The sequence below is a fragment of the Leptonychotes weddellii genome, chromosome 9 (genome assembly GCF_054177405.1).
Source record: "Leptonychotes weddellii isolate Sample4059 chromosome 9, ASM5417740v2, whole genome shotgun sequence".
NCBI classification, from domain to species: Eukaryota; Metazoa; Chordata; class Mammalia; order Carnivora; family Phocidae; genus Leptonychotes; species Leptonychotes weddellii.
The window spans coordinates 76131998-76156532 of NC_138377.1; the positions used below are offsets into that span (position 1 = coordinate 76131998).

A 24535-nucleotide genomic window follows, 5' to 3' on the forward strand; every position below is an offset into this window, starting at 1 on the left:
CGCCCGCCCGACGCAGGCGCCTCGCAGCCAATCGGCGGCTGCCACACTGCGGCCCGAGCCGGGCTGGGGGGTTGGGACCTCCGGCTGCAGGTCCGCCTGGGCCAGACGCGCGAGCGCAGGCACAGGGTGGGTGGTTGTGGCCGGCCTCCGCATCCCCGCCGAGCCCCCGACCCTCCCGGCCGCCCCTAGCCTCACCTCGTAGCCATGCGCCCCCGCTGCCGAGCGCTGTTCCCCGGCGTGGCGCTGCTTTTCGCCGCGGCCGGTCTCGCCTCTGCCTCCGACGTGCTGGAACTCACTGACGACAACTTCGAGAGTCGCATCTCCGATACAGGCTCTGCGGGCCTCATGCTCGTCGAGTTCTTCGCCCCTTGGTGAGGCCATTAAGCCGGGGCGCGGGAGGGAGGGGGGGAGGGACGGCTGGGCCGGGGGCGAAGGCGCGGGAACGGTTGGGCCTACGCAGCGCTGGCGCCCTCCACCACACCAGCAGGCCCGGCTGCAGCCGGCCAATTTCCCACCCCCGGTGAGCCGAGCTGCCTCGGCAAGAGCGGAGAAGTCGGTGCTGATTGCCTGGGAGCGAGACCCGGGAAGAAAACCCGCAGGCCCCGCTCACGTAGGGGCACATCCTTACCTCGTTGCTCTTGCGGCACTTCCTATTTGCAGAGGGTTTAACCACCCCCTACCCCGCTTAGATTGGTATCTTTACTGGCTGAGTCAGTGTTAATGCTCTCCATCCGACAAACGGTATCTTTACAGTTTCTGGCTGAGTCAGTGTTAATGCTGTCCATCCTACAAACGAGGCATCCCAAGGCTTTATATCGGAAACGAACATTTCACCAGGTGCAGAGAGGAGAGGCCCTGGACCCCCAGAGTACTTCCTTTCTTCTTGCCCCACGCTCCGCAGCCATTGGTTTCTAGCCAAGGTCACTCAGTGGCTGCAGAATGGTCATAAATGCTTTCTTGAGGCCGGCAATTATTTTATTCCATCGCATGGTGCACACTTTCTCTATTAAGCTGATCCCATTTCAGCACCGGCAGAATCCCGTCAAAAAGAGCAGGTGAAAGGAGAAATACCGTCAGAAATCTGTCTAAAGTGTCGGTTTTAATTAGGAAGAATGCCCAAAAAGACTCCAGTGAGAAAGTAATCAGTGTGGGGAGAAATAGTCCACTTCAGGGTGATATAACTGAACAAGGGTGTGAATTCCTTAGGATACAACTAACTCAAAAAGTTGGGGGTATGGGGGAGAGAGCAAATAGGATTTCTGACTGAGTAGACCTGAATGTTTTTTGTTTTTTGTTTTTTTTAAACTCCCAAATCCTTACCGCAGAGAGCCATGATTATTTTCAGGCTTGGGATGGTTCAATATATTCATGCTGATTACAGTACTTAATTTTTTTCCTCCTGCCACAATACCTTTAATTAAAAATGATTTGTATTCAAAAGTATCAGTAAAACAAAGTTGGTGTATAACTTTTACTTGCTTCTAACTCTGGTCTTTACTCAGCAAGGGTTCAGCCACCGTGCTGGGGGTAATACTAGAAGAAGTCTGGTAATGAAGACCACCTGAACCAGAAAGATGTGTTAGAGGCAACAAATCTTGTTTTCATCTTGTGACAGATTTTATGTGCAGGCATTCCTGTGGCCAACTGGTAGTACTGATTACACATCACAGGTGGTCTTTCGTTATACATCTGCAGAAGTCACATTCCATCTTAGAAACTACTCTTCCCAATCATATAACCTTGCTGTTAACTTTGAAGGGGTGTAACTGTAGAGTGGCCGGATGGGGTTGTATCAAAACTGGGTGGTGCTTCTGTGACTGCAGGGGTCTACCTTAAATTGTTGCATGTGCTTCCCTAAAAACTGCATATCCCGTCATGCACTAAACTATCCCCCAAATTGGGTGGATCCCTGCTGTGGTGTCTGCTTTTAATTGGTCTAGAAGGTAAGGTAATCCTCCACAATGCCGGCAAGCAGGATCAGTTTTCTGAGTGACTAATTTGGAATCAAGGAAGTCTCCTGTTGATAATGTCCTTATTTCTTCACATTCAACTATTTTTATTTATTAATACTTCAGCTAGAAATGTTTTCTGACTGCTGTAATCCTTTGTACAGATCAGAACTGGCTCACAAGCTAGATAGGAACAGTTAATCCAACTGAAAGTAAATTGACCTATTTTGAGCAAGTTCTTCATCTCATTTGTTTTTGGGTATTTTTTGCACTTTCGTTTTATAGTGAAAGTGAAAAATTTCTTTGCATTTGACTTTGTAGACTCATATTTCCATTATGAAGTTTTATCTGTGTAATTTGTAAGAATGGGAGTATATGAATTTCTCTGGGGAAATAAATAACACTGTTTAAATGTGATAGTATCTGAAAATTTATTGATCAACGTTAAGTAAGTTTTAAATCCTCAACATCTACTTATGTTGTAGATTTGTGCTCTACCCTCTAGGACAGTAGTATTAAATGATTCTTGATATACAGTGTTTCTGGAGTACATATAGAAAAAAGATGTGTGGGGGCGCCTGGGTGGCTCAGTCGTTAGGTGTCAGCCTTCGGCTGGGGTCATGATCCCAGGCTCCTGGGATTGAGCCCCACATCAGGCTCCCTGCTCTGCGGGAAGCCTGCGTCTCCCTCTCGCACTTCCCCTGCTTGTGTTCCCTCTCTTGCTGTGTCTCTGTCGAATAAATAAATAAAATCTTAAAAAAAAAAGAAAAAAATATGTGGATAGTGTAAAATGAAATATTTCTTTTATACATGCTAATTCCTTTACTTGGAATTTCTGATGTATCCTCCCACCCCAAATTGATCTTTTCAACAAGATTTATCTCCTTGGACAACTAACTGGTTGCTCCCGCCTCTCAGTTGGGACCTAATATTGTCTGTCACCCCTGCCAGACTGGTGTTCCTATAGGGAAAGGACTACATCAGTTTTTCTGTCAGAGACTTTCGTCACAAAGTAATGATTGTTGATTGAATGTATGTTGGGATTCACTGTTACTGCTAGGTGCCATCCCTGAAAGTGATGGAATTGTTCTTTTAATACTATCTAGGACTGGGTGAAAGAAGTAGTGGTTAATCTTGATGTTCCTCTTCAAATTCCACCTGAGTTCCATTCCTGGTGAATCTGAAGAAGGCAGTCTCTTCTAGTCTCTCTGGAACTCGTTGAAAAGGTCCTTCCTTTGGGCATTTGATGACTTTATGGATGCAGCAAATGGTTAAGGCAGTGGTTTTCAGGGGCGCCTGGGTGGCTCAGTTGTTGAGCATCTGCCTTCAGCTCAGGTCATGATCCCAGGGTCCTGGGATCAGGCCCCGCATCGGGCTCCCTGCTCAGCAGGAAGCCTGCTTCTCCCTCTCCCACTCCCCCTGCTTGTGTTCCCTCTCTCCCTGTGTCTCTCTCTGTCAAATAAATAAATCTTTAAAAAAAAAAGGCAGTGGTTTTCAGTCCCAGCCTTGATAGTTATACATATATCTCCCTTACACCCTTGGTTCCCTCCATGGGTATTTTTTGTATGTATCTGGGTTGATACCGACTGGTCTGGTCTAATTATTTTATACTATTTTTTTCACTTCAAATATTTTGAGATGGTTGAGGTGAAACTTCTTAAGTCTGTTGCCTCAGCCTTCTTGATAATTAGGTATTCAACAGAAATCTGTCTTGTTTCTTTTTTATTCTCATTGCTGTCACTCTGGTCCAAGCTTTCATTATCTGCCATGTGAAATATATTATCTTCTAGGTGGCTTCTATTTTTCTCTCTCATTTCCCCCTTCCTGTTATATATATTGCTGACCGGAGTAGTCTCAATACACATAAAATGTTTATTATCTCTTAATAACAATAAACAAAGCCCTCCACAGTTCTCCGAATGTATCATTTTCACTAGTAATTTTACCTTTGCTCTACTATTCCCCTTATCTAAAATACCCCAGGACAGGTCCTGGCTGAAGCCTTAAATTCTTAAAGGCCCAGATCCAATTCTTACTCCCTTTAACTTTTTTTTTTTTAATCTTTGAGCCCTTATGTTCCCCAAAGCCTGAATTTCTCAGATAAATTGGTTATCTTATTAAATCAGTTAGGATTTGTGTGTTTTTGTTGCAACCCAAGTACACGAGTTTTTAATTTATTTTGCAATCTAAGAAATACAGAGGATGTAATGAATAATACCATATTCCATATACATGTAAGATGCCGCGGGTTGGGAGGGGAATCCTTATTTTATGTCTCACAAAGAAGGAAATCCTACCGTTGAAACTATGACATGATTGCAGGGCACATGCCAATTTCAGATATGGTAAAATGCGCATCCGTGAAATACAGTATAGGGAATACCATTTATTCACCACCTGGTCTAAAAATTAAAGGCAGTACAGTTGAAGCCTATACATCCCTTCCCCGTCTTATGTACACCCCCATCCTGAATTTGGTGTTTATCATTTGATCCTTTTATACTTCTAGTAAATATGTATGTGACACTAACTAACATCTAATATTACAGTCTTTTTTATATCACCATTCCTTCATTTAAGCTTTCTAATGATTCTTTTTGAATAGAACTCCTACTAAAGACCTTAAAGAATATAAGCTCTTGTAGTCCTTTGTTTTAAACACGTTTTAGGGGCAAAATGTTTCCAAGTTATTTGTCCATCACTTAATAAAATAAATTTTGAGACTGTTGGCTATGAAATATATAAGGTCAAGTTTCTTCCATGTTTCTTTCTGTTTTCTAATTCTATTTTTGCTATCTGTGGGGAGGTTACAGGACTACTTTACCTTCTCCAAGTGGTCCCTCTGCAACCCATTGGGTTTTGAAGAGATGACGTATAGCTGGTGCTAGCTATATACACATGGATAAGGAGGAGTATCTCCCCTCTCCCCGCATCGCATATACAGTGTGCCTGTGGGACTCTCAGGACTTCCCAGGCTAGGAGCAGATGTTTCTGATGGCCCTCTCGGAAAATACTCTAACTGACAATGTTTTATCCTCATCAGTTCTTACAGCCAGATGAACTATGTAGCTGTAAAAATAGGGCTTGCTGTCTTAAATATGTCATTCTAATGCTGTGTTGAAACTCAGCTGAGAAGAAAAAAAGGCTCTAACAGCTGCTAAAGTATCTAGCAAATGAGTGCCTTTTGGGCCTCCTTCTACCCCCTCAAACTGGGTTTTTGGACAAAGAGATTCCTATTGAAGGAATGGAGAAAAAGTTCTTGGTGATTTTTTTTTTTATTTTTATTTTTATTTATTCATGAGAGACAGAGAGAGAGAGGCAGAGGGAGAAGCAGGCTCCCAAGGAGCAGGGAGCCCGATGCAGGACTCGATCCCAGGACCCTGGGATCATGACCTGAGCCGAAGGCAGACGCTTAACCATCTGAGCCACCCAGGCGCCCTTGGTGATTTTTAAAGATTTAATGTCATACTTGGAACCTTAGAAGGTTTCAATCGCTGTATTTTTAAGAATCACAGTGTGGTTTCTTAAAAATGTGCCTTTTGGGAAGTGCTACCAGAAATGGGATTGCTGCTATCTTGCTCTTCATTTTGTCCTCATTAATTAGTCCGAAGGCTTGAGCCCTTTCCCTCTTTAATGTGGGGTATAATTCTGACTATAGTTTTCAAGGCTCAGTTATACTTTTAACTGAGAAAATGGTGGCTCCTCTGAACTATGCTAGTTTTAGCATCAGCCTCAGGTTAGGGATAATACCTTTGCCCTTGAGAGCTCTGGTTACTTTATCAGTAATGGATGTTGTTCAGGTGATGTTTTTGCTTTTGGAAGCAGCTACTAGTTCAAAAGTTGTATTATAGTTTGAGGTTCGTCCTAGAGAAACATGGTTAACAATCTTGAAGGATTAAACTGAGAATTTGGCTTTTTTTTTTTTTTTAATGTATTTATATAGGTGTGGACACTGCAAGAGGCTTGCCCCTGAGTATGAAGCCGCAGCAACCAGATTAAAAGGAATAGTCCCATTAGCAAAGGTGAGTCTAGGCAGATTCTTCATTAAAGAAAATGGGGTATTTTCCATATGATCTCACTGATGAACACATGCCAAGGGGGAAATGAAAAAAAGGAGAGAGGGAAACAAACCCTAAGTGACTCTTAAGGGTAGAGAACAAACTGAAGGTTGATGGAGGGAGGTGGGTGGGGGTGGCCCAGATGGGTGATGGGCATTAAGGAGGGCACTTGTGAGGAGCACTGGGTGTTGTACGTAAGTGACAAATCATTGACTTCTCCAGAAACCAATTTTTTTTAAAGATTTTATTTGTTTAGAGAGTGCGTGCATGAGTGGGGGGAGGGGCAGAGGGAGAAGGAGAGAATCTCAAGCCGACTCTGCTAAGCCCAGACCCTGACGAGGAGCCTGACACCAGGCTGGATCTCCCAACCCTGAGATCATGACTTGAGCAGAAAGCAGGAGTTGGACCCCTCAATCGAGCCACCCAGGCACCCCTCCAGTAACCAATATTGTGCTGTATGTTAACTAACTAAAATTTAAATTAAAAAAAAGGAAAGAAGAAAATGGGGTATTTTAAATAGTAGTTTTTTTGTTTTTTGGTTTTTTTTTTAAAGATTTTATTTATTTTTTAGAGAGCGAGCGAGAGAGAAACAGCATGAGAGGGGAGAGGGTCAGAGAGAGAAGCAGGCTCCCCGCCGAGCCAGGAGCCCGATGCGGGACTCGATCCCAGGACCCTGGGATCATGACCTGAGCCGAAGGCAGACGCTTAACCATCTGAGCCACCCAGGCGCCCCTAAATAGTAGTTTTTAAAATTAACATTCATTTTCTCTTCTCTTACGGTACTAAGAAGAGAACACTAGTTTCTGGGCAAATACACAACTGACTATTGTATTAATTATGGTTTCTAAAGATTAAAAGTAGTAAAACTAAGGGAATTACTGGAATAAGAAAGAGGTAAAATATATGGTAAATAAGAATTAAGGGGCAAATATGGAAAGTAAAAATATAGTAGTCAAGGTCAGAGGAAAATTGTTGAATAAATGAGTTCCCTAAACTTCCTTATGATATTCATAGTGATGGGAATAGGAAAATGACAGGATGTTATAAGTATGTAGCTAGCTGGTCAACTATAAACTTAGTATTTGCTCTTACAATCATAGTAATGCTTCTATGACATGCCTGGGTGGCTCAGTCAGTTAAGCGTCTGCCTTTGGCTCTGGTCATGATCCCAGGGTCCTGGGATCAAGTCCCATGTAGTTGGGCTTCCTGCTCAGCGGGGAGCCTGCTTCTCTCTCTCCCTCTACCTCTGTGTGTGCTCTCTCTAGCTCTCACTCTCTCTCAAATAAATAAAATCTTTAAAAAAAAAAAAATCAGTAATGCTTCTAGAATTTTGCCATTATTCTATAGTAAACTCATAGTTGCTGCAGTATAAAAGCTCACATCTTTGGGCACCTGGGTGGCTCAGTCGGTTAGGCGGCCGACTTGATTTCGGCTCAGGGTCACGAGATTGAGCCCCACTTTGGGCTCCGTGCTGAGTGTGGAGCCTGCTTAAGATTCTCACCCTCTTGGGGCGCCTGGGAGGCTCAGTCGGTTAAGCGTCTGCCTTCGGCTCAGGTTATGATCCTGGGGTCCTGGGATCGAGCCCCGCATCGGGCTCCTTGCTCTGCGGGAAGCCTGCTTCTCCCTCTCCCTCTGCTGTTCCCCCTGCTTGTGTTCCCTCTCTCTCTCTCTGTCAAATAAATAAATAAAATCTTTAAAAAAAAAAAAAAAAGATTCTCACCCTCTTCCTCTGCCCTTCCCCTCACCCATGTGCTCATGCGCTTGCTCTCTCTCAAATAAATATTTAAAAAAAATAAAAGGACACATCTTGGTCACCTCAAATAAATAGTTCATACATATATAGGACTGTTTTTGGAAACTGCTTTTAATCCTGATGTTTCTCTGGCTGTTTGCCTTGGGGGAAAAAGAAAGTTCAGTCATGATTTAATTCCTGCCTTGTGTAGCTATAGCCTGTGTTTCTCTGGACACATTACTTTTCTACACCTCAGTTTATGTTAAAGCATTGGGACCATACCTCAGAATCTTGTGAAGAGTAAATGAAATAACATATGCAAAGTGCCTATAGCACTGCTGACTTTAGAGTAAGTGGCTAGATAGGAATTGTTTTCCTTCTTCCTGATAGCAAGTCTCTCTAGAACTACCTTGTTATAGTTTAGTTCATATTCAAATTATCTTGGGGAGCATATTCAAGTATTGGTACTTTGCTAATAACTAGATGATTTGCCAAATCAAATTATACTCCACCCCACCTAAAGGATATGTACCTCCATCCATCCATCCCCTTTATAATAATCATTATCAAAGTAAGAAAGATACTCTTAGTAATTTAAGCGATTTATCCCTCACATTTTTTTTTTTTAAGATTTTATTTATTTATTGGACAGAGAGAGACACAGAGAGGGAACACAAGCAGGGGGAGGAGAAGCAGGCTTCCTGAGGAGCAGGGAGCCCGATGTGGGGCTCAATCCCAGGACCCTGCGATCATGACCTGAGCTGAAGGCAGACGCTTAACGACTGAGCCACCCAGGTGCCCCCCACTTTTTTTTTAAGATTTTATTTATTTGAGAGAGAGAGAGCACAAGCAGGGGGAGTGGCAGGCAGAGGGAGAGAGAGATCAGCAGGCTCCCCACAGCAGGGAGCCCAATGTGGGACTCAATCCCCAGACCCTGGGATCATGACCTGAGCCAAAGGCAGACGCTTAACTGCCTGAGCCACCCAGGCATCCCCCTCACATATTCTAAGGCAGAAAGAAGGTGGAGACCACTGCTTTAAATAATAGAGACTGAGGGAAGGATTTAAATAGTCATTTGTGCATTTTGTAGGAGGTCCAGCAATCTAAATTTTAACCAATTCTTTAGGTGATTGTAGGTAACTAGCCCAGCACCAGTCTGCTTAAAATATATGTTCTGTGGCATGTGTGCAAAGAATTGCTTGATCCTCTTATGATTTGAGTAGTCTTTAATATTTTGGGAATATAGGAGGAGCCTGCAACAAACATCTGGATAATAGATGGTTCGTGTATTTTGATCTTTAGGTTGATTGTACTGCCAACACAAACACTTGTAATAAGTATGGAGTCAGTGGATATCCAACCCTGAAAATATTTAGAGATGGTGAAGAAGCTGGTGCTTACGATGGGCCTAGGACTGCCGGTAAGGATCCTGGATTACAATTTGGAAACTTATTTGTTAAGTACCCTGTTTTTGTAGTGGGAACATGACATTTTTCTAAACAACATACTTGTAATCTTAAAAATTCCTCATCTAAGGGGCGCCTGGGTGGCTCAGTCCGTTGGGCGTCTGCCTTTGGCTCAGGTCGTGATTCCAGGGTCCTGGGATCAAGCCCTGCATCAGGCTCTCTGCTCAGCGGAGAGTCTGCTTCTCCCTCTCCCTCTGCCTGCTGCTCCCCCTGCTTGTGCTCTCTTCATCTCTCTCTGTCAAATAAATAAACAAAATCTTAAGAAAAAAATTCTTCATCTAAGAAGTCTATTTAGTATCTAACAAAAGACTTCTCTAAATAAACAGATTATGTAAGTAATGTAGAAAATACATGAACTTGAGTTGTAAGGTCTACTAGGCATTTTTTTCAGTTGACATATTTATTGAGTACTTAGACTCTGTGCCAGATATTTTAGATATACTAGGTGCTCTGTATTTATTGATAAAACAGACAAGTTTCCTACTCTTATGTGCTTACATTCTGGGAGATGAAGAGAAGAAGACAACAACCAAGTTTAAAAGTATATGTAGATAACTACTTTACATCCCAAAACAACACACACAACAGAAAATAACAAGGGTCGACAAGAAAAATTGGAACCATTTTGCACTGGTGGTATAAATGTAAAATGGTATAGCTGCTATGGAAAACGGTATGGAAGTTCCTGAAAATTAAAAAAAAATAGAATTACCAAACGATCTAGCAATTCTCCTTCTGGACATATACCCCAAAGAATTACGACCAGGGTCTTGAAGATATATTTGTATGTAGTTTCCTAGTGTAGTAAAATTCATGGAGACAAAGTACAATGGTGATTCCTAGGGACTACAGGGTGGAGAAAATGGGGAGTTTTTTTTAATGAGTAGAGTTTCAGTTTTGCAAGATGAAAACAGTCCTGGAGAGTGGCTATGCAATAGTGTGAATGTACTTAATGCCACAGAACTGTATGCTTAAAAATAGTTATGATGATAAATTTTATGTATATCTTATCACAGTTAAAATTATTTAATTTCATATATAAGATAAATTCAGTTAGTGGTAAGAGCATTAAAGGAGAAAAATAAAACCATTTATGTGCTAGTGACTGGGTTTGAGAGTACCACATCATCGGAGTTAGCAGGGCTGTAACCTTTGAGCTGAGATGTGAATGATAGGCATGAGCTAGCCTTGAGAAGATCTGGGCCAGAGCCTTCCAAGCAGAGGGGAAAGACTCTGAGGTATACAAAGAGGCCTTAAGGTATAACTGAGCTTGATGAGTTCGAGGGTTAGAAAGACCATGTGGCTGGAGTATAATTAGCATGGATGGTAGATGAAGCTTTTTTTTTTTTTAAAGATTTTATTTATTTATTTGACAGAGACACAGCGAGAGAGGGAACACAAGCAGGGGGAGCGGGAGAGGGAGAAGCAGGCTCCCCATTGAGCAGGGAGCCCAATGTGGGGCTCCATCCCAGGACCCTGGGATCATGGCCTGAGCTGAAGGCAGACGCTCCACCTACTGAGCCACCCAGGCCCGCCCCGACAGATGAAGTTTGAGAGGCAAATGGGGACTGGATCCTCTAGGGCCTATAATTGATGAGAAAAAATATTTTGGACAGTTTTGCCGAGTCTTTCAAGTAGTGACACACATTTTATTTACCTTTTCATGATGGAAAGCTAAGAAAAAAGGGGTTCAGTTAGGTATTTTAGGGAGGTGGAATTTTTTCAGTCTGCATGATTGTTACTCATATACAAAGCTCTGCATAACATGGCCACTACCTAACTCTTGTATCATCTTAAGATTGTTTCACCTTAGGACCTTTGCCCTGGTTATATTCCCAGCCCGAAATGATCTTCCCCTATGTTTTCATGGCTTGCTCCTTTTTGTCAATCAGATCATGGCTTAAATTTTACCTCCCAGAGGCTTACCCAGGCCACCAGACCTAAAGTAGCCACCCAGTCATTTTCTTAACCACCTCATCCTCTTAATTCTCTACATAGTTTTGGTTATTATATCATTTTGTAATTGTTTATTTGGAGATTTTGTTTATTATTTGGAGATTTACTTAAACTGTAAGCTCTAAGAAAGCAGAGACCTTGTTTACTTTATTTACTACTCTGTCTCCAGCACCTAGACTCTTCACATGCAGTAGATACTCAGTAACTCTTTGTTGAATGCATGAAAAAATACTTTGACTCCACTGAGGTCATTTAGCCAACACTTAAAATTTGGTATGTCTAAGCACAGAAGGAAAAAAAAAATTTCATGAGCTTAAAACTATTAATGAAGAACCCCATGTTACCATTCAGATTTTATTTGTTCAATTTAGGATGGAATTAGCGGTTCGAATTATTGAAATGTTTTTCTGAACTTGAGCATGCCTTAACTAAATTGTAGGTGAACCCAATTAGACTGCTACTGGTCAGATACTGTCACTTGGGCTGTAACAATAGATTTCTTAAATTTAAGAATTTCTTAGTATCTGATTAGGAGGTCAGATGTTTGGCTACTTAGAATGTATTATTTCGTTTATGTACTTCTGTGCAAACTATACTCTTTGCCCTCCTGCTTAAATTGGCTGCTCTGCACTCCCTTTATACCTTCCACAGAATTTTAAATATTTACGGAGAAAAGTAACACTTCTCATCATAGCCACAGGTTAAAGTTCTTTATAATTTATATCATGATATAGTAATAATAATTCCCTTAGAGACTAAACAAATCATATTCAATTTCAATTAATCTGTTGATGCAACCCCTCCTATGTGAGGAATTGAGGAAAATATTTAAAAGGAAAAAATGTCCATGACGGGAGAGAGAAGGAAGAAACATTAGAAAAAATGCAGAATAGATTCAATCATGTTGAAAGAGTTAAATAATACTCTGTCTTGGCCAGTTAACAAATCAGTAGAGTACTTAGAAGAGAAAGGGGGTGCAAGAGATAGAATACTATGGAGGGGGCGCATTGCCTTTGTCTGAACTGTGGGCATTTTGAGCCTTTGAATGGTTTTAGTGGACCCCAGAAGTTTAAGGGATAAGATGATTTTTTGTGTTTCTAAATTGTTCTACTTATCTAGCCCATTTCACCTCAGTAGGAAAGTGTGATGTAGGTGGATCCTGTACACGGCATAACTTGACCTATATATAGTTAAAACCTTGTACTAGCTATCCAAGTTCATGCATTTACTGCCTTTAAAATGTAAGGCCACAAGTGACTCTTTGTGCTCCTTGAGAATATGGGATTTGCTTACTTAATTTATTTGTAAAATGGATGTTTCTCAAACTTACGTGCTAGTAAGTATTATTCTAGAGCTAGATATATATCACTGAGCAAAACAGACAAAAATCCTTATGCATTTGGAATTTACTTTGTCATGGGAAGAGATAGATGAAAATAATAAGGATAGAGTATTAATTAGGTGGGTGAAAAGTGCTATAGAGAAAGATAAAGCTGGGGAAGGGAATTCAGGAGCGTTGGAGGTGAATAGGTTTTAGTTTACAATGGGATGGTCAGGGAGAGCTTCTTTGAGAAGGTGAAATTTGAGTAAAGACCTAAAGGAGTTAAGGAAGGGAGCCAGGAGGATATCTGGGGAGAGTGTTCTAGGCAGAGAGAATAACTTGAACAAAGGCATTATTAATTTGTACTGTTATAAACACTTTAATAAATCCCTGGTAGGGTTATGAATAAGTACAGTCTCTTTGGGGAGGTAGTTTGACAATTATAAATACATGTATTCTTTGACCCAGTGAATCCACTTCTAGGAATTTACCCTACAGATCTACTCAATCATGTGCAAAATGACATTAGTACAAGGTTGTTTATTGCAGAATTATTTATAACAGCAAGAAATTGTTAAGAAATGTCTGTCATATGTATCTGGTTGAATAAGTTATGGTACATTCATACAGTGAAACACTGTGCAGGTATAAAAAAGACTGAGGTAGCTCTTTATGTACATTGGCGTAAACTCTCTCTAAACTCTATTAAATGACAAAAACAAAATACAGAATGCATAGTTGTATGCTGCCATTTGGGAAGAAAAGAAAGAAAAGAATAAATACGGAATTGCTTGTTTATGCATAATATGTCTGTTTTAAGGGTTATATTTTTAAATAATCTCCACACCCAACATGGGGCTCCAACTTAAAACCCCGAGATTGAAGAGGGACATGCTCCGCCGACTGAGCCAGCCAAATGCCTCCCTTTTGAACCTTTTGAATTTTGAATTATGTGAATGATTGCCTTCTCAAAAATTAGAAATTTGTGTTGCTATAATCTTTCATTTTATCTTTTAAGATGGAATTGTCAGCCACCTGAAGAAGCAGGCAGGACCAGCTTCAGTTCCTCTCAGGACTGAGGAAGAATTTGAGAAGTTCATTAGTGATAAAGATGCTTCTGTGGTGGGTAAGTAGCAAATATTTGATATACAACAAAATCATCAATTTGGTTTCAAAAACCCTCTGTATCTGAGTAAACAAGAAAGTTAAACCAGTTTAGGAAGCCTTGGGGACAGTTGAAAAGACAACTCCTAGATTTAGGTCAGCATTACTATAATGTGGAAAAAACTGGTTTTATTGGAATGGCTTTGTGTTCTTACAAATAAAGATGAAATTTCAGTTAAAGACCCAAAATAGAAATATCTTCAGCTTTTTCTATTGCATCTCAAACTCAAGAGATTTAACTCAATAGGGTAGTTAAGACTGAAAATAAGGTTTTAAGGTAGGAGGATACTAGTAAATAATAAACCTCTGTGTCTACTGTTTTCACAGTAGTAGCAGATTTAGTTCTTGAGATCAAATTACTAGGATTTGTGTACTTTGCTTTCTTGGGTGTTACAGTATTTCATTTTATCCTTAAAATAACTTGCAGTTAAATACATTCTACATCTTAAGTGTTCTTTCTTTTGTTTTAAATGTAATGTATAAGGTAGTTGACTTAAAAAATAAATTTAAACATATAATCTGTGTTTGTGCTTCTCTTAATCTCATAATATAATAAAACTGACTTTCTGACAGTAAAAGATGGTTTGTAATTTAAATTTGACTAAAAGCCACTTCTTATTGTCTGGATTTTACTGATTCTGTATATTTTCAAGGAGTTAACTATAAGCAGACATTTAATAAACACTTAGGTTTCAGTCACTTTTCTAGACTTGAAGTTCTGACGACAAGTCAAAAAATACAGTAAAGTAATTGATGGTTTATTTTGGCAAACGGTCTTATTTGATCCTTCTGACACCTAAAATAGTCCCCTGAAACTCTAAGAAGTTAAGCAGTTTGCCCAAATCTAATTGTGAAAAACTAGAAAAGCCTTGAACTCTGACAAATCCTCTCCCTTGGCTCCCTGGGACAAAATTTTTTTTTTTAAGGGTAGAGGGAAAATTCTCCTCCTAAGTATTTTGTCAAATATCCTAGGTAGTCATGGTAAAGCAGACCCAGTCCTGTTACCTGTCTCACTTTGCTTACCTGTGAATAGAATGAAGGCTTTGAAAATAGAAGAATTTTATGGGACGCCTGGGTGGCTCAGTTGGTTAAATGTCTGCCTTCAGCTCGGGTCATGATCCCAGGATCCTGGGATCAAGTCCCGTATCCAGCTCCTTGCTTGGTGGGGAGCCTGTTTCTCCCTCTGCCCTGCTGCTCCCCGGGCTTATGTTCTCTCTCTGACAAATAAATTTTAAAAAATCTTTTAAAAAAATGAAAATAGAAGAATTTGAAAGTTTAATTATGTTTCAGCACTTACTGTTTCTTCCTTGTGTTTGACATTTTTTGTATAGGTTTTTTCAAAGATTTATTTAGTGAAGCTCACTCTGAGTTTCTAAAAGCAGCCAGCAACTTGAGGGATAACTACCGATTTGCACACACCAATGTGGAGTCTCTGGTGAACAAATATGATGATGATGGAGAGTAAGTGACTGAATTGAATACCCTTGTAAATTTCTGGACCAAGTACTAATTGTATGAACTGGTGATTTTTATGCCTAGTTCTTCTGAAAGATTTATTAAGCTAAGTGCTAGGAACTGTTGCTACCTTTGAGGTGCCTCTAGTAGGGGGAGACAGTGAATATATTTAAAAATATAAGTGTTAAGTGAGCATTATAGGTGTTAAAATAGAAATGTATGCAGGGTGTGCCGGAAGAACAGGGAGTGATTTTTTTTCCTTCGGGGTCGGGAGTAGTATCAGAAGAAACTTCATAGAGGACGTGATTCTTGAGGTGTGTCTTGAAAGATAAATTTTTCCAGGCAGGTTATTTCAGTTGGGATAAAAATTACTCCAGATAGGGGCGCCTGGGTGGCTCAAGAGCCATAAGCATCTGGCTCTTGATCTCAGGTCAGATCTTGATCTCAGGGTCGTTAGTTCAGTCCTTATGTGGGGCTTCATGCTGGGCTGGAGCCTACTTTAAAAAAAACATTATTGGGCGCCTGGGTGGCTCAGTTGGTTAGGTGTCTGCCTTCAGCTTGGGTCGTGATCCCAGGGTCCTGGGATCGAGCCCCGAGTCAGGCTCCCTGCTCGGCCAGGGACCTGCATCTCCCACTCCCTCTGCCACTCCCCCTGCTTGTGCCCTCCTGCTCTCTCTCTATCAAATGAATAAATAAAATCTTTTAAAAAAAAAATAAAAAAAACTTTATTCCTGGGATGCCTTGGTGGCTCAGTTGGTTACACGTCTGCCTTGGGCTCAGGTCATGATCCCGGGGTCCTGGGATCAAGTCCCGCATTGGGCTCCTTGCTCAGCAGGAGCCTGTTTCCCTCCCTCTGCCTGCCGCTCCCCCCGCTTGTGCGCTCTCTCTCTGACAAGTAAATAAATAAAAATCTTGAAAGAGAGAAAGAAAGGGAGGGAGGGAGGGAAGGAACAAGGGAACATTCCAGATAGAGCGGCGGAAGTGAAGGCCCCAAGATGTGGAAAACTTTTAGGAATGTTGAGACCTGTAGTACTACTGGAGTATTGTTTATAAATGAGGTGATAGGGAAAGGTAAGCAGAGACCAAATTATAGAAGATTTTAAGTGCATACAAAAGAATTTTGATTTTCTCTTTTACACACGTGAGAGTCATTGAAAGACTTTGAGCGGGAGAGTAATGTGATTTTTGTGTTTCAGAAGAAAAGTTGCTGGTACCCATGTGATGATGGTTTGAAAGGGGAGGAATGGCAAGGCAGTAAGAGTCCAAACTAAGGGTGACCACTGAGAGACTAAATTAAGGCAGCATTTAGGGACATGGAAAAGGAGAGATTATACAAAAATGTAAACAATAGGATTTGGTCCCTAGCCATGTGTGAAAAGAGGAAGATCTAGAATGAATATAGGTTTCTATAACTTGGATGACTGGGCCACCAACAATCATTATCAAGCTGGGAAAAAGATGAAGAGAAACAAATTTGAAGGGATTGATAATGAGTTCATTTTGGCCTAGTGAGTGTAAAGTTTGTGAGATGTCCCAGTGAAGACCCAATAGACAACTGGATAAATGAGGTTAGAATTCGGGGAAAGTTCTAAACTAGAGAGAAACCTTTATAGGTCAAGCACCTGTAAATAATTATTGAAACCATGAGACTAGATGAGATCACTCAGGGTGAGCATATAAAGAAGAAGAGTGTGCAAGGGCTAGTGTTATTGATTTATATTTAACAAAATATGTAGTGTTTACTATGTGCCATTTACTATTGACTTATTTAATCCTCTTAACAACTGGTGAGACAGATCTGTTATTATTTCATATAGAGGAGAAAGCACTCAAGAGAGGTTAAGTAATTTGCCTAGCTTCACAGCCAGTTAAGTGGCAGAGCTAGGATTTGAAATTAGAAAGTCCAGATGCAAAGTTGTAGGTTTGACTGCCTTTTACATTAAGACACACCAGGTCTGTGAACCGTTGTGGAGCCCTCTCTGGCTCATTAAGCACATCACAGATCAGTCTGTTAACCTTAGATGTGTTCATTGTGGCTGCCTTTAAAGTGGCCTATCAGCTTCTGATTAGAAGTCTTATTGAGAAGACCTTACGTGAAGGGTGTCTTAAAGTCATCATGTGTACACCAAGGCCACAACATCATTAAAGATTATATTTGAAACTGCTGGATTTCTATCTTTTTGAGAATACTGCTCTGAAGTTGGTAACTACGCTAAAAAAAAAAAAAAACCCCGCAATATTAGCCCTGTTCACATTTTTGCTTGCCCAGCATGTTTGTATTAAGTTCCCTTTTGCTATGTAATTTCCCTGTGTTCTATAAAATGCCTGTGTTTTTTGTTTTTTTAGAGGGGAAGAGCAGAGGGAGAGGGAGAAAGAATTCTCAGCAGACTCCCCGCTGAGGCGGAGCCAGATGCAGGGCTCAATCTCACCACCCTGAGATCATGACCTGAGCCAAAATCAAGAGTCGGATGCATAACTGACTGAGCCCCCCAGATACCCCTAAAATGCCTGTGTTTTGATTGACATGAAGTCAGTGGTTAATACTGGAAGAGTGAGAGAGGGATGTGAGGACTAAAAGGGCTGAAGCCTAGACAAAAACAAGTGATAAAATTATATGTAGGTGGGGGCACCTGGGTGGCTCAGTTGGGTGTCTGACTCTTGATTTCAGCTCAGGTCATGATCTCAGGGTCATGAGATCAAGCCCCATATCGTGCTCCACGCTGGGCATGGAGCCTGCTTAAGATTCTCTCTCTCCCTCTGCCCCTCCTGCTTGTGCTGTCTGTCTCTCTAAAAAAAATTGTATGTGGGTGGGTGTGCAGTGTGGGGAGGAGGAATGAATGAAGGAGAACTTAGAGGTGAGAGATTAGTAGTTAGAACAGTGGTATTTTCTGAGAAAGCTGGCACTTGATATAAACCCGTGACTCAGAACCAAATTGGGGCTCAGTTTTAGCTGAACAAGGCTAAAAATTAAAGAAGGAATTTGCGGGGCACCTGGGTGGCTCAGTCAGTTAAGCGTCTGCCTTCGGCTCAGGTCATGATCTCAGGGTCCTGGGATTGAGCTGCTCCCTCACCCTCTGCCTACTTGTGATTCCACTCTCTCTGTTTGTGTCAAATAAATAAATAAAATCTTTAAAAAAAAAAAAAAAGAAGGAATTTGCTTCAAGTGTTCAATGGAGTGAGGAGAGCCTGGCTTAGATAGAGGGGCAAAGTAGTACCAGCAAGAGAAAAATTGGTAAACTCCGTTTGTTGGGATAAGAGAAATATAGAACAAAGGAATTTCTAATAAACTCAAGCTAAACATTATCTATAATTGTATACCTACCTATAGAATTTTATAGCTGGAAGAAATCTTAAAGATATTTTCTCTACTGAAGTAATTCTTTTACTATGTGGGACAGTTGAATTTTCAAGGGGAGAGCCAGGCAAGGACATTCCAATAAGAGTAATAAGCTCTACTTTATTGTACATCCTGGGATTTGGGGGTAAGTCGGGTTCTGTTACTGTTTTTAAAGGTTTGGAAATTAATCCTCAACCCCCTTAAATCCCCTTTTGTACTGCAGAAAAAGCTGAAGCCCAAGAGGATTCAGTTGATACCTAGCACAAGGTCTTTAAAATTAATGGGGTTACAGTTAGAACCAAAGTCTCCTAACTTTCCAGTGCAGGGTTTATTAAACCTTCATACCCCATTATTGCACCTGAGATTAAGGTGGTTAGCACCTTAGCTTTGATGAGGTCATGTTGCCAAGCCCTCGGTCCCAGGAAAGAGTCCTTATGTGGTTAAATGGTGACAGTAAAAATGACAGCAAGAGATATCTGAGCTTTAAATAAAAGATGGAAGATCATTCTGCTGCTGGCTACCTACTAATAGTTTTTTTTTTTTTTTTGAAGGGGTATCACCTTATTTCGTCCTTCACATTTAATGAACAAGTTTGAGGACAAGACTGTGGCATATATAGAACAGAAAATGACTAGTGGCAAGATTAAAAAATTTATCCAAGAAAACATGTGAGTACCTTTTTATATCTTGTTTGGGATTTCTTGGCTTCATTGTAGTTTCCTTACCTCAGTTATTAAGCAGATCCATGTTTTGGATTAAATAGCCTTATTCAAGGGATTGAACAGTAATAGTGAAGTTTTATATTAAAACAGTAATGTGTGGACCCTAGGACTCCTTAGAAGGTGTATTGCTCAGTACTTACTCTTTACATTGAAAGTTTCTTTCCTTTATATGTGCTATCAGTTACTTTGTGATAGTTCCATAACATAGCTAAACCTGACAGTTTGATAATGGATTATTTATTTCAGTTTTGGGATCTGCCCTCACATGACAGAAGACAATAAAGATTTGATACAGGGCAAGGACTTACTTGTGGCTTACTATGATGTGGACTATGAAAAGAATGCTAAAGGTTCCAACTATTGGAGAAACAGGTAATAAGGATCATTTTTCCCCTTAGTAAATAAGTTTACCCAGTGTGTAAACAGTTTCTTCTCATTATCCTGTTACAGTGTATGATGTGAGAGCCAATAAGAATGGGAACAGTTGACTCCCAAAAACCATTTGAAGTAATTTAATTCTATTAATAGTAATTTAACTTAATTTTTAGAAGTGCTTTACCACTATGGTGTAAATCTTGGCATAAATATTTTGTTTCTCACAGAGTGATGATGGTAGCAAAGAAATTCCTAGATGCTGGAAACAAACTCAGCTTTGCTGTAGCCAGCCGCAAAACCTTTAGCCACGAACTTTCTGATTTTGGCTTGGAAAGCACTGCTGGAGAGGTTCCTGTTGTTGCTATCAGAACTGCAAAAGGAGAGAAGTTTGTCATGCAAGAGGAGTTCTCGTGAGTTACAAGTTAACGGGGGTTTGGGATTTGATTCTGCAAAGAAACTTAAAACCTTTTACACTACGAAGGATTTATAACATTAGAATGTGAAGATAGGTCTTCTAGCTAAGACCTATGATTGTCATTTTTCTCAATTAATTTAACTATAGGTATTTAAGGATAACAATCCTTAATAAATTCTGAAAACTAACAAAAGGATAGCGGCTTGGAATACTTACATGATTGTTTCCACCCTGCCATTAGAAATAGTAGATAGAGAACATTGGACAGTCTCTTTGAGATTGATGTAATTTCAGACCAGTGCAACCCCCTCCCATCCCTGTAGAATGTCTTTTCTTCTTGGAATATTACCCTGACCTAAGGTAAACTCAGGGAATGGAAAGGTCTTAAAACCCTGGAAGAGTATATGACTTTTCACCTTCTGAGACGTTGGGAGACCAAAACCAGAGAAAATCTTCATTGTGAGCAAATCAGTAAAACAAGATATCATAAATAGGCGGTATTCTCCAGAGCAACGAAGACCTGGTTCTTTTGCAGAAGTGAATTTCCAGAAGACCAATGTTTTCTTCCTTCTCTGATCTTTCTAATCCACAAAGAACACACTAGAAATATAAGGAGGTGGTTTTTGTTCAGTCAGTAGATCTGCATATTGAGAGATAAGCTTCTGTTTTTAGCTTCCAATTTCTAACCTTGAAATTGAAGCTAGAATATGTAGAAACTATTCTAAGAAATGACTTAATCCTCTCAGTGGAAGATTAACAAGCCTGACCTTTGTCTTTCTAATTGCAGACGTGATGGCAAGGCTCTTGAAAGATTCCTGCAAGATTACTTTGATGGCAACCTGAAGAGGTATCTGAAGTCTGAGCCCATCCCGGAGAGCAATGATGGGCCAGTAAAGGTGAGGAGTTCACAGCCTCATCAGGGCTCTAAGCAGCTGCCTGTCCTCGTCTCCCCCTGCTCTCCCCCTGCGCTCTTAGTTTTATTGAGATATAATTGACTCTCCTCATTTCTTTATTCCAAAAAATGCTGGGTCTAAGTGAGACCTTGTTGGCTATCATGTTTTTGTTTTTGTTTGTCCTCACCTCCCTGTGTCATAAAATAAGCATTGGCAGAGCTTATAATGCTCAGTATAAAATCTTAGAATTTTGGATGGTATTTATATTAGAACTAAGTTACTCTTCGGGATAGAGCAAGCTAACCTCTAAGAATAGTTTCAGAATTGTCGCTTTGAGATAGGGAAGGGTTGGGTAGTACTTACTTCCTATGGCTTCCCGAACAAAGTTTGACAGGTGACAGACATGGGAATGAGTTGGTTTCCGGAAAATGACCAGAACATCTTTAATACAATCTGTAAATGTGATTTGGGTTTCAATGACATATTTTCAGTGACAATACATCAAATTTGAGACGGTTTGGGTCCAGAAACAAATATAGCATGTGAATTTTATTCTTCACCTTGCCTTACCAACTAGAGGATCTTTGGTGTATTCCAGGTAGTGGTAGCAGAGAATTTTGATGAAATAGTGAATGACGAAAATAAAGATGTACTGATTGAATTTTATGCTCCTTGGTGTGGTCACTGTAAGAATCTGGAGCCTAAGTATAAAGAACTGGGAGAGAAGGTAAGTCTGAACGATATTCTGAAGATAAAATTTGAGTTGGGAAGTTGACACACATATTCAGCATTGGCTAAATTAGTTATCCTAATTAATTCAATACCTAATACTGGTAGATTTCTTTTCAGCTGTTTACTTTCTCCTGACTGCCCCCCTAGTGTCTCTAGCCTGTGCAGTGCCTCAGACACCTGTTCTGACTTTCCACTCCAAAGACTCAAATCTAGATTGTAGTTAAGGTATCCAGGCTTCTGAATTTTGGTAATGGCTTATATGAATCCATTATGTTTCTCTTGACTTAGCCCTTGTACTGTCTTATTTAGGCCAGGTAATTTTGAAGGTGGCTGTAAATAGAGTCTTACTATGGAGAAACCAAGAGAGAAAAGAAATACTGTACAAAGAAAGCTAGGTATAATGTACAAGTCTCACTATTCTTCCTATCTGAGCAGAATTATTGAGGTGTTTAAAAATGAGGTTATTTTAAGTGCTGATTTGCCTAAGTGTCCCTCTGTCACCAAAAAATGAAAGTTTAAAGATCTAACCTTTTTATTAACAGCTCAGAAAAGACCCAAATATTATCATAGCCAAGATGGATGCCACAGCCAATGATGTGCCTTCTCCATATGAAGTCAGAGGGTAAGTAGATTAAAAGCTAATAAAAGTGTCTAAGTAATTGATAGGGAAAAAAATAAGCTTATAAACCATTTATTGGGCATGGTTTAGGGAGTGGATCCCTCATTGCAGTTGAGCACAGAACTTACTGATGCCTTCTGGCTTGGAGTTCTGCTGCATGGGCCCACATGACTGCCACAGATTTTGTGAGCTCTCATATTACCGAGTTTTGATAGGATGTAACCTAGCCACTGATAGAGAATAGTATCTGGTCAGAAATAGAAATTGGGGTGCCTGGGTGGCTCAGTCGGTTGAGCATCCAACTCTTGATTTCAGCTCAGGTCGTGATCTCAGGGTTGTGAGATTGAGCCCTGCATAGGGCTCCACGCTGCTTGAGATTCCCTCTGCTCCTCTGTGCCCCCCCGCCCCCTCGTCATGCTCTCTCTCTCTCTCTCTCAAATAAATTTTTAAAAAGGAGAGAGAGATCACGAGGGGCACCTGGGTGCCTCAGTTGCTTAAGCGTCCAACTTTTTTTTTCTTTTACTCTATTTTCTTTTTTTTTTAATTTTATTTTATTATGTTAATCACCATACATTACATCATTAGTTTTTGATGTAGTGTTCCATGATTCATTGTTTGTGTATAACACCCAGTGAGCATCCAACTCTTGATTTCGGTTCAGGTCTTGATCTCAGGGTCGTGAGATTAAGCCCCAGGTCAGCTCTGCACTGGGCATGGAACCTGCTTAAGATTCTTTCTCTCCTTCTCCCTCTGCCCCTCCACCCCTGCTTACATGCATACACGCATGCTCATCTCCCTCGGGTGCCTGGGTGGCTCAGTTGGTTAAGCATCTGCCTTCAGCTCAGGTCATGATCCCAGGGTTCAGGGATCGAGCCCTACATCGGGCTCCTTGCTCAGCGGGGAGCCTGCTTCTCCCTCTACCTGCTGCTCCCCATGCTTGTGTTCTCTCTCCCTCTGTCAAATAAATAAATAAAATCTTTCAAAAAAAAGGAAAGAATAGAAATAGAAATCATGAGAAGTTATTCCCAGAAACAGTTTTTGGGGAAGAGTATGTTGGAGTTATTCCGGCACCTGGAATGAGTTAACGTTTTTGTTTTTTTTTTTAACCCAGTTTTCCTACCATCTACTTCTCTCCAGCCAACAAGAAGCTAAATCCAAAGAAATATGAAGTAAGTGCGTTGTCTCATCTCCCCACAAATACACACATACACACACATATCCAGTTCTTTGGGTTTTATTTAACTGGAAACTTTCAGTTTCATGGTCAATATATGTTGTTGTTAATGTGCTTTTACAAACTCAAAAGTCTTCCTATTGGGGAAAAAAAATCCATGGTTCTTTAAAAGGTTAAATTTTCAGAGTGATCTTTCTGTTTTCAGGGTGGCCGTGAATTAAGTGATTTTATTAGCTATCTACAACGAGAGGCAACAAATCCCCCTATGATTCAAGAAGAAAAAACCAAGAGGAAGAAGAAGGCACAGGAGGATCTCTAGGGCAGCAGCGAGAAATGCCACTTTGTGAAAGGACTCGTCCACCAGAGATGGGAAGACCATTGGGGAGGACTGGGACCCGTATGGGATTATTACTCTCAGGGCAGAGAGGACAGAATGGATATAATCTGAATCCCGTTAAATTTTCTCTAAACTGTTTCTTAGCTGCACTGTTTATGGAAATACCAGGACCAGTTGATGTTTGTGGTTTTGGGACAAACTATTTGTGTTGGGGGGAATGTTGTGGGGGTGGGGGGATTGAATCGGGGGGTTATTTTCTAATTTTTTTTGTACATTTGGAACAGTGACAATAAATGAGCCCCCTTTAAACCGTCTTTTTTCCAAGAGATGGGGAACCAGGGTTTTCTAGATCAGCACTGTCCAATAGAACTTTCTGCCATGTTGGGAAAATTCTATAACCTTCATTGTCTAATACATGTAGCTACTGAGCATTTAAAATATGGCTAAGACCTACATTTTACATGATTTAAATAGTCACACATAGAGCTAGTGGCTACCATATTGGTCAGTGCTGCTGTAGACCAACTAACTAGATCCATAGTTATTACCTGTAAATCCTTTCCAAATTTCATCACTTTTCTATCCTTACATGTTAGGGCTCAGGCCCCTAGCCTGATGATTAGAGCAGGTGAGGGACCTTTCTTTTTGGGCTCCGTTTCTGGCCCTGCCCATACCCTAGGGATGGGTTACTGTTTACCCTTGCCATGCAGCTGAGCATGTTTATACTTCCCAAAGGCTAGTCTCTGCCCAAAAATGCCCTGGATGGGTGTGGCATCAGATTGGGGTTCCATCCAAGTTGTTTCAGGAATTGCTGACACTGCTGGGTGCAG

General features: G+C 40.7%; 2 protein-coding genes across 2 annotated transcripts in view; both read left to right on the top strand.

Moving 5' to 3' along the window:
• Window positions 1-24535, top strand: part of SERF2 (small EDRK-rich factor 2) — a 152098-nt gene that overhangs the window by 100896 nt on the left and 26667 nt on the right. The gene's annotated exons all lie outside the window — the stretch shown is intronic.
• On the top strand, window positions 83-23843 carry PDIA3 (protein disulfide isomerase family A member 3). The gene is made up of 13 exons (XM_081829531.1): window positions 83-371; window positions 5893-5971; window positions 9042-9159; window positions 13501-13608; window positions 14978-15107; window positions 18990-19106; window positions 19407-19532; window positions 19763-19945; window positions 20738-20846; window positions 21442-21570; window positions 22118-22197; window positions 23306-23363; window positions 23574-23843. The coding sequence occupies exons 1-13, from the start codon at window positions 205-207 to the stop codon at window positions 23685-23687; spliced, it is 1518 nt and encodes a 505-aa protein (XP_081685657.1). The 5' UTR covers window positions 83-204; the 3' UTR covers window positions 23688-23843.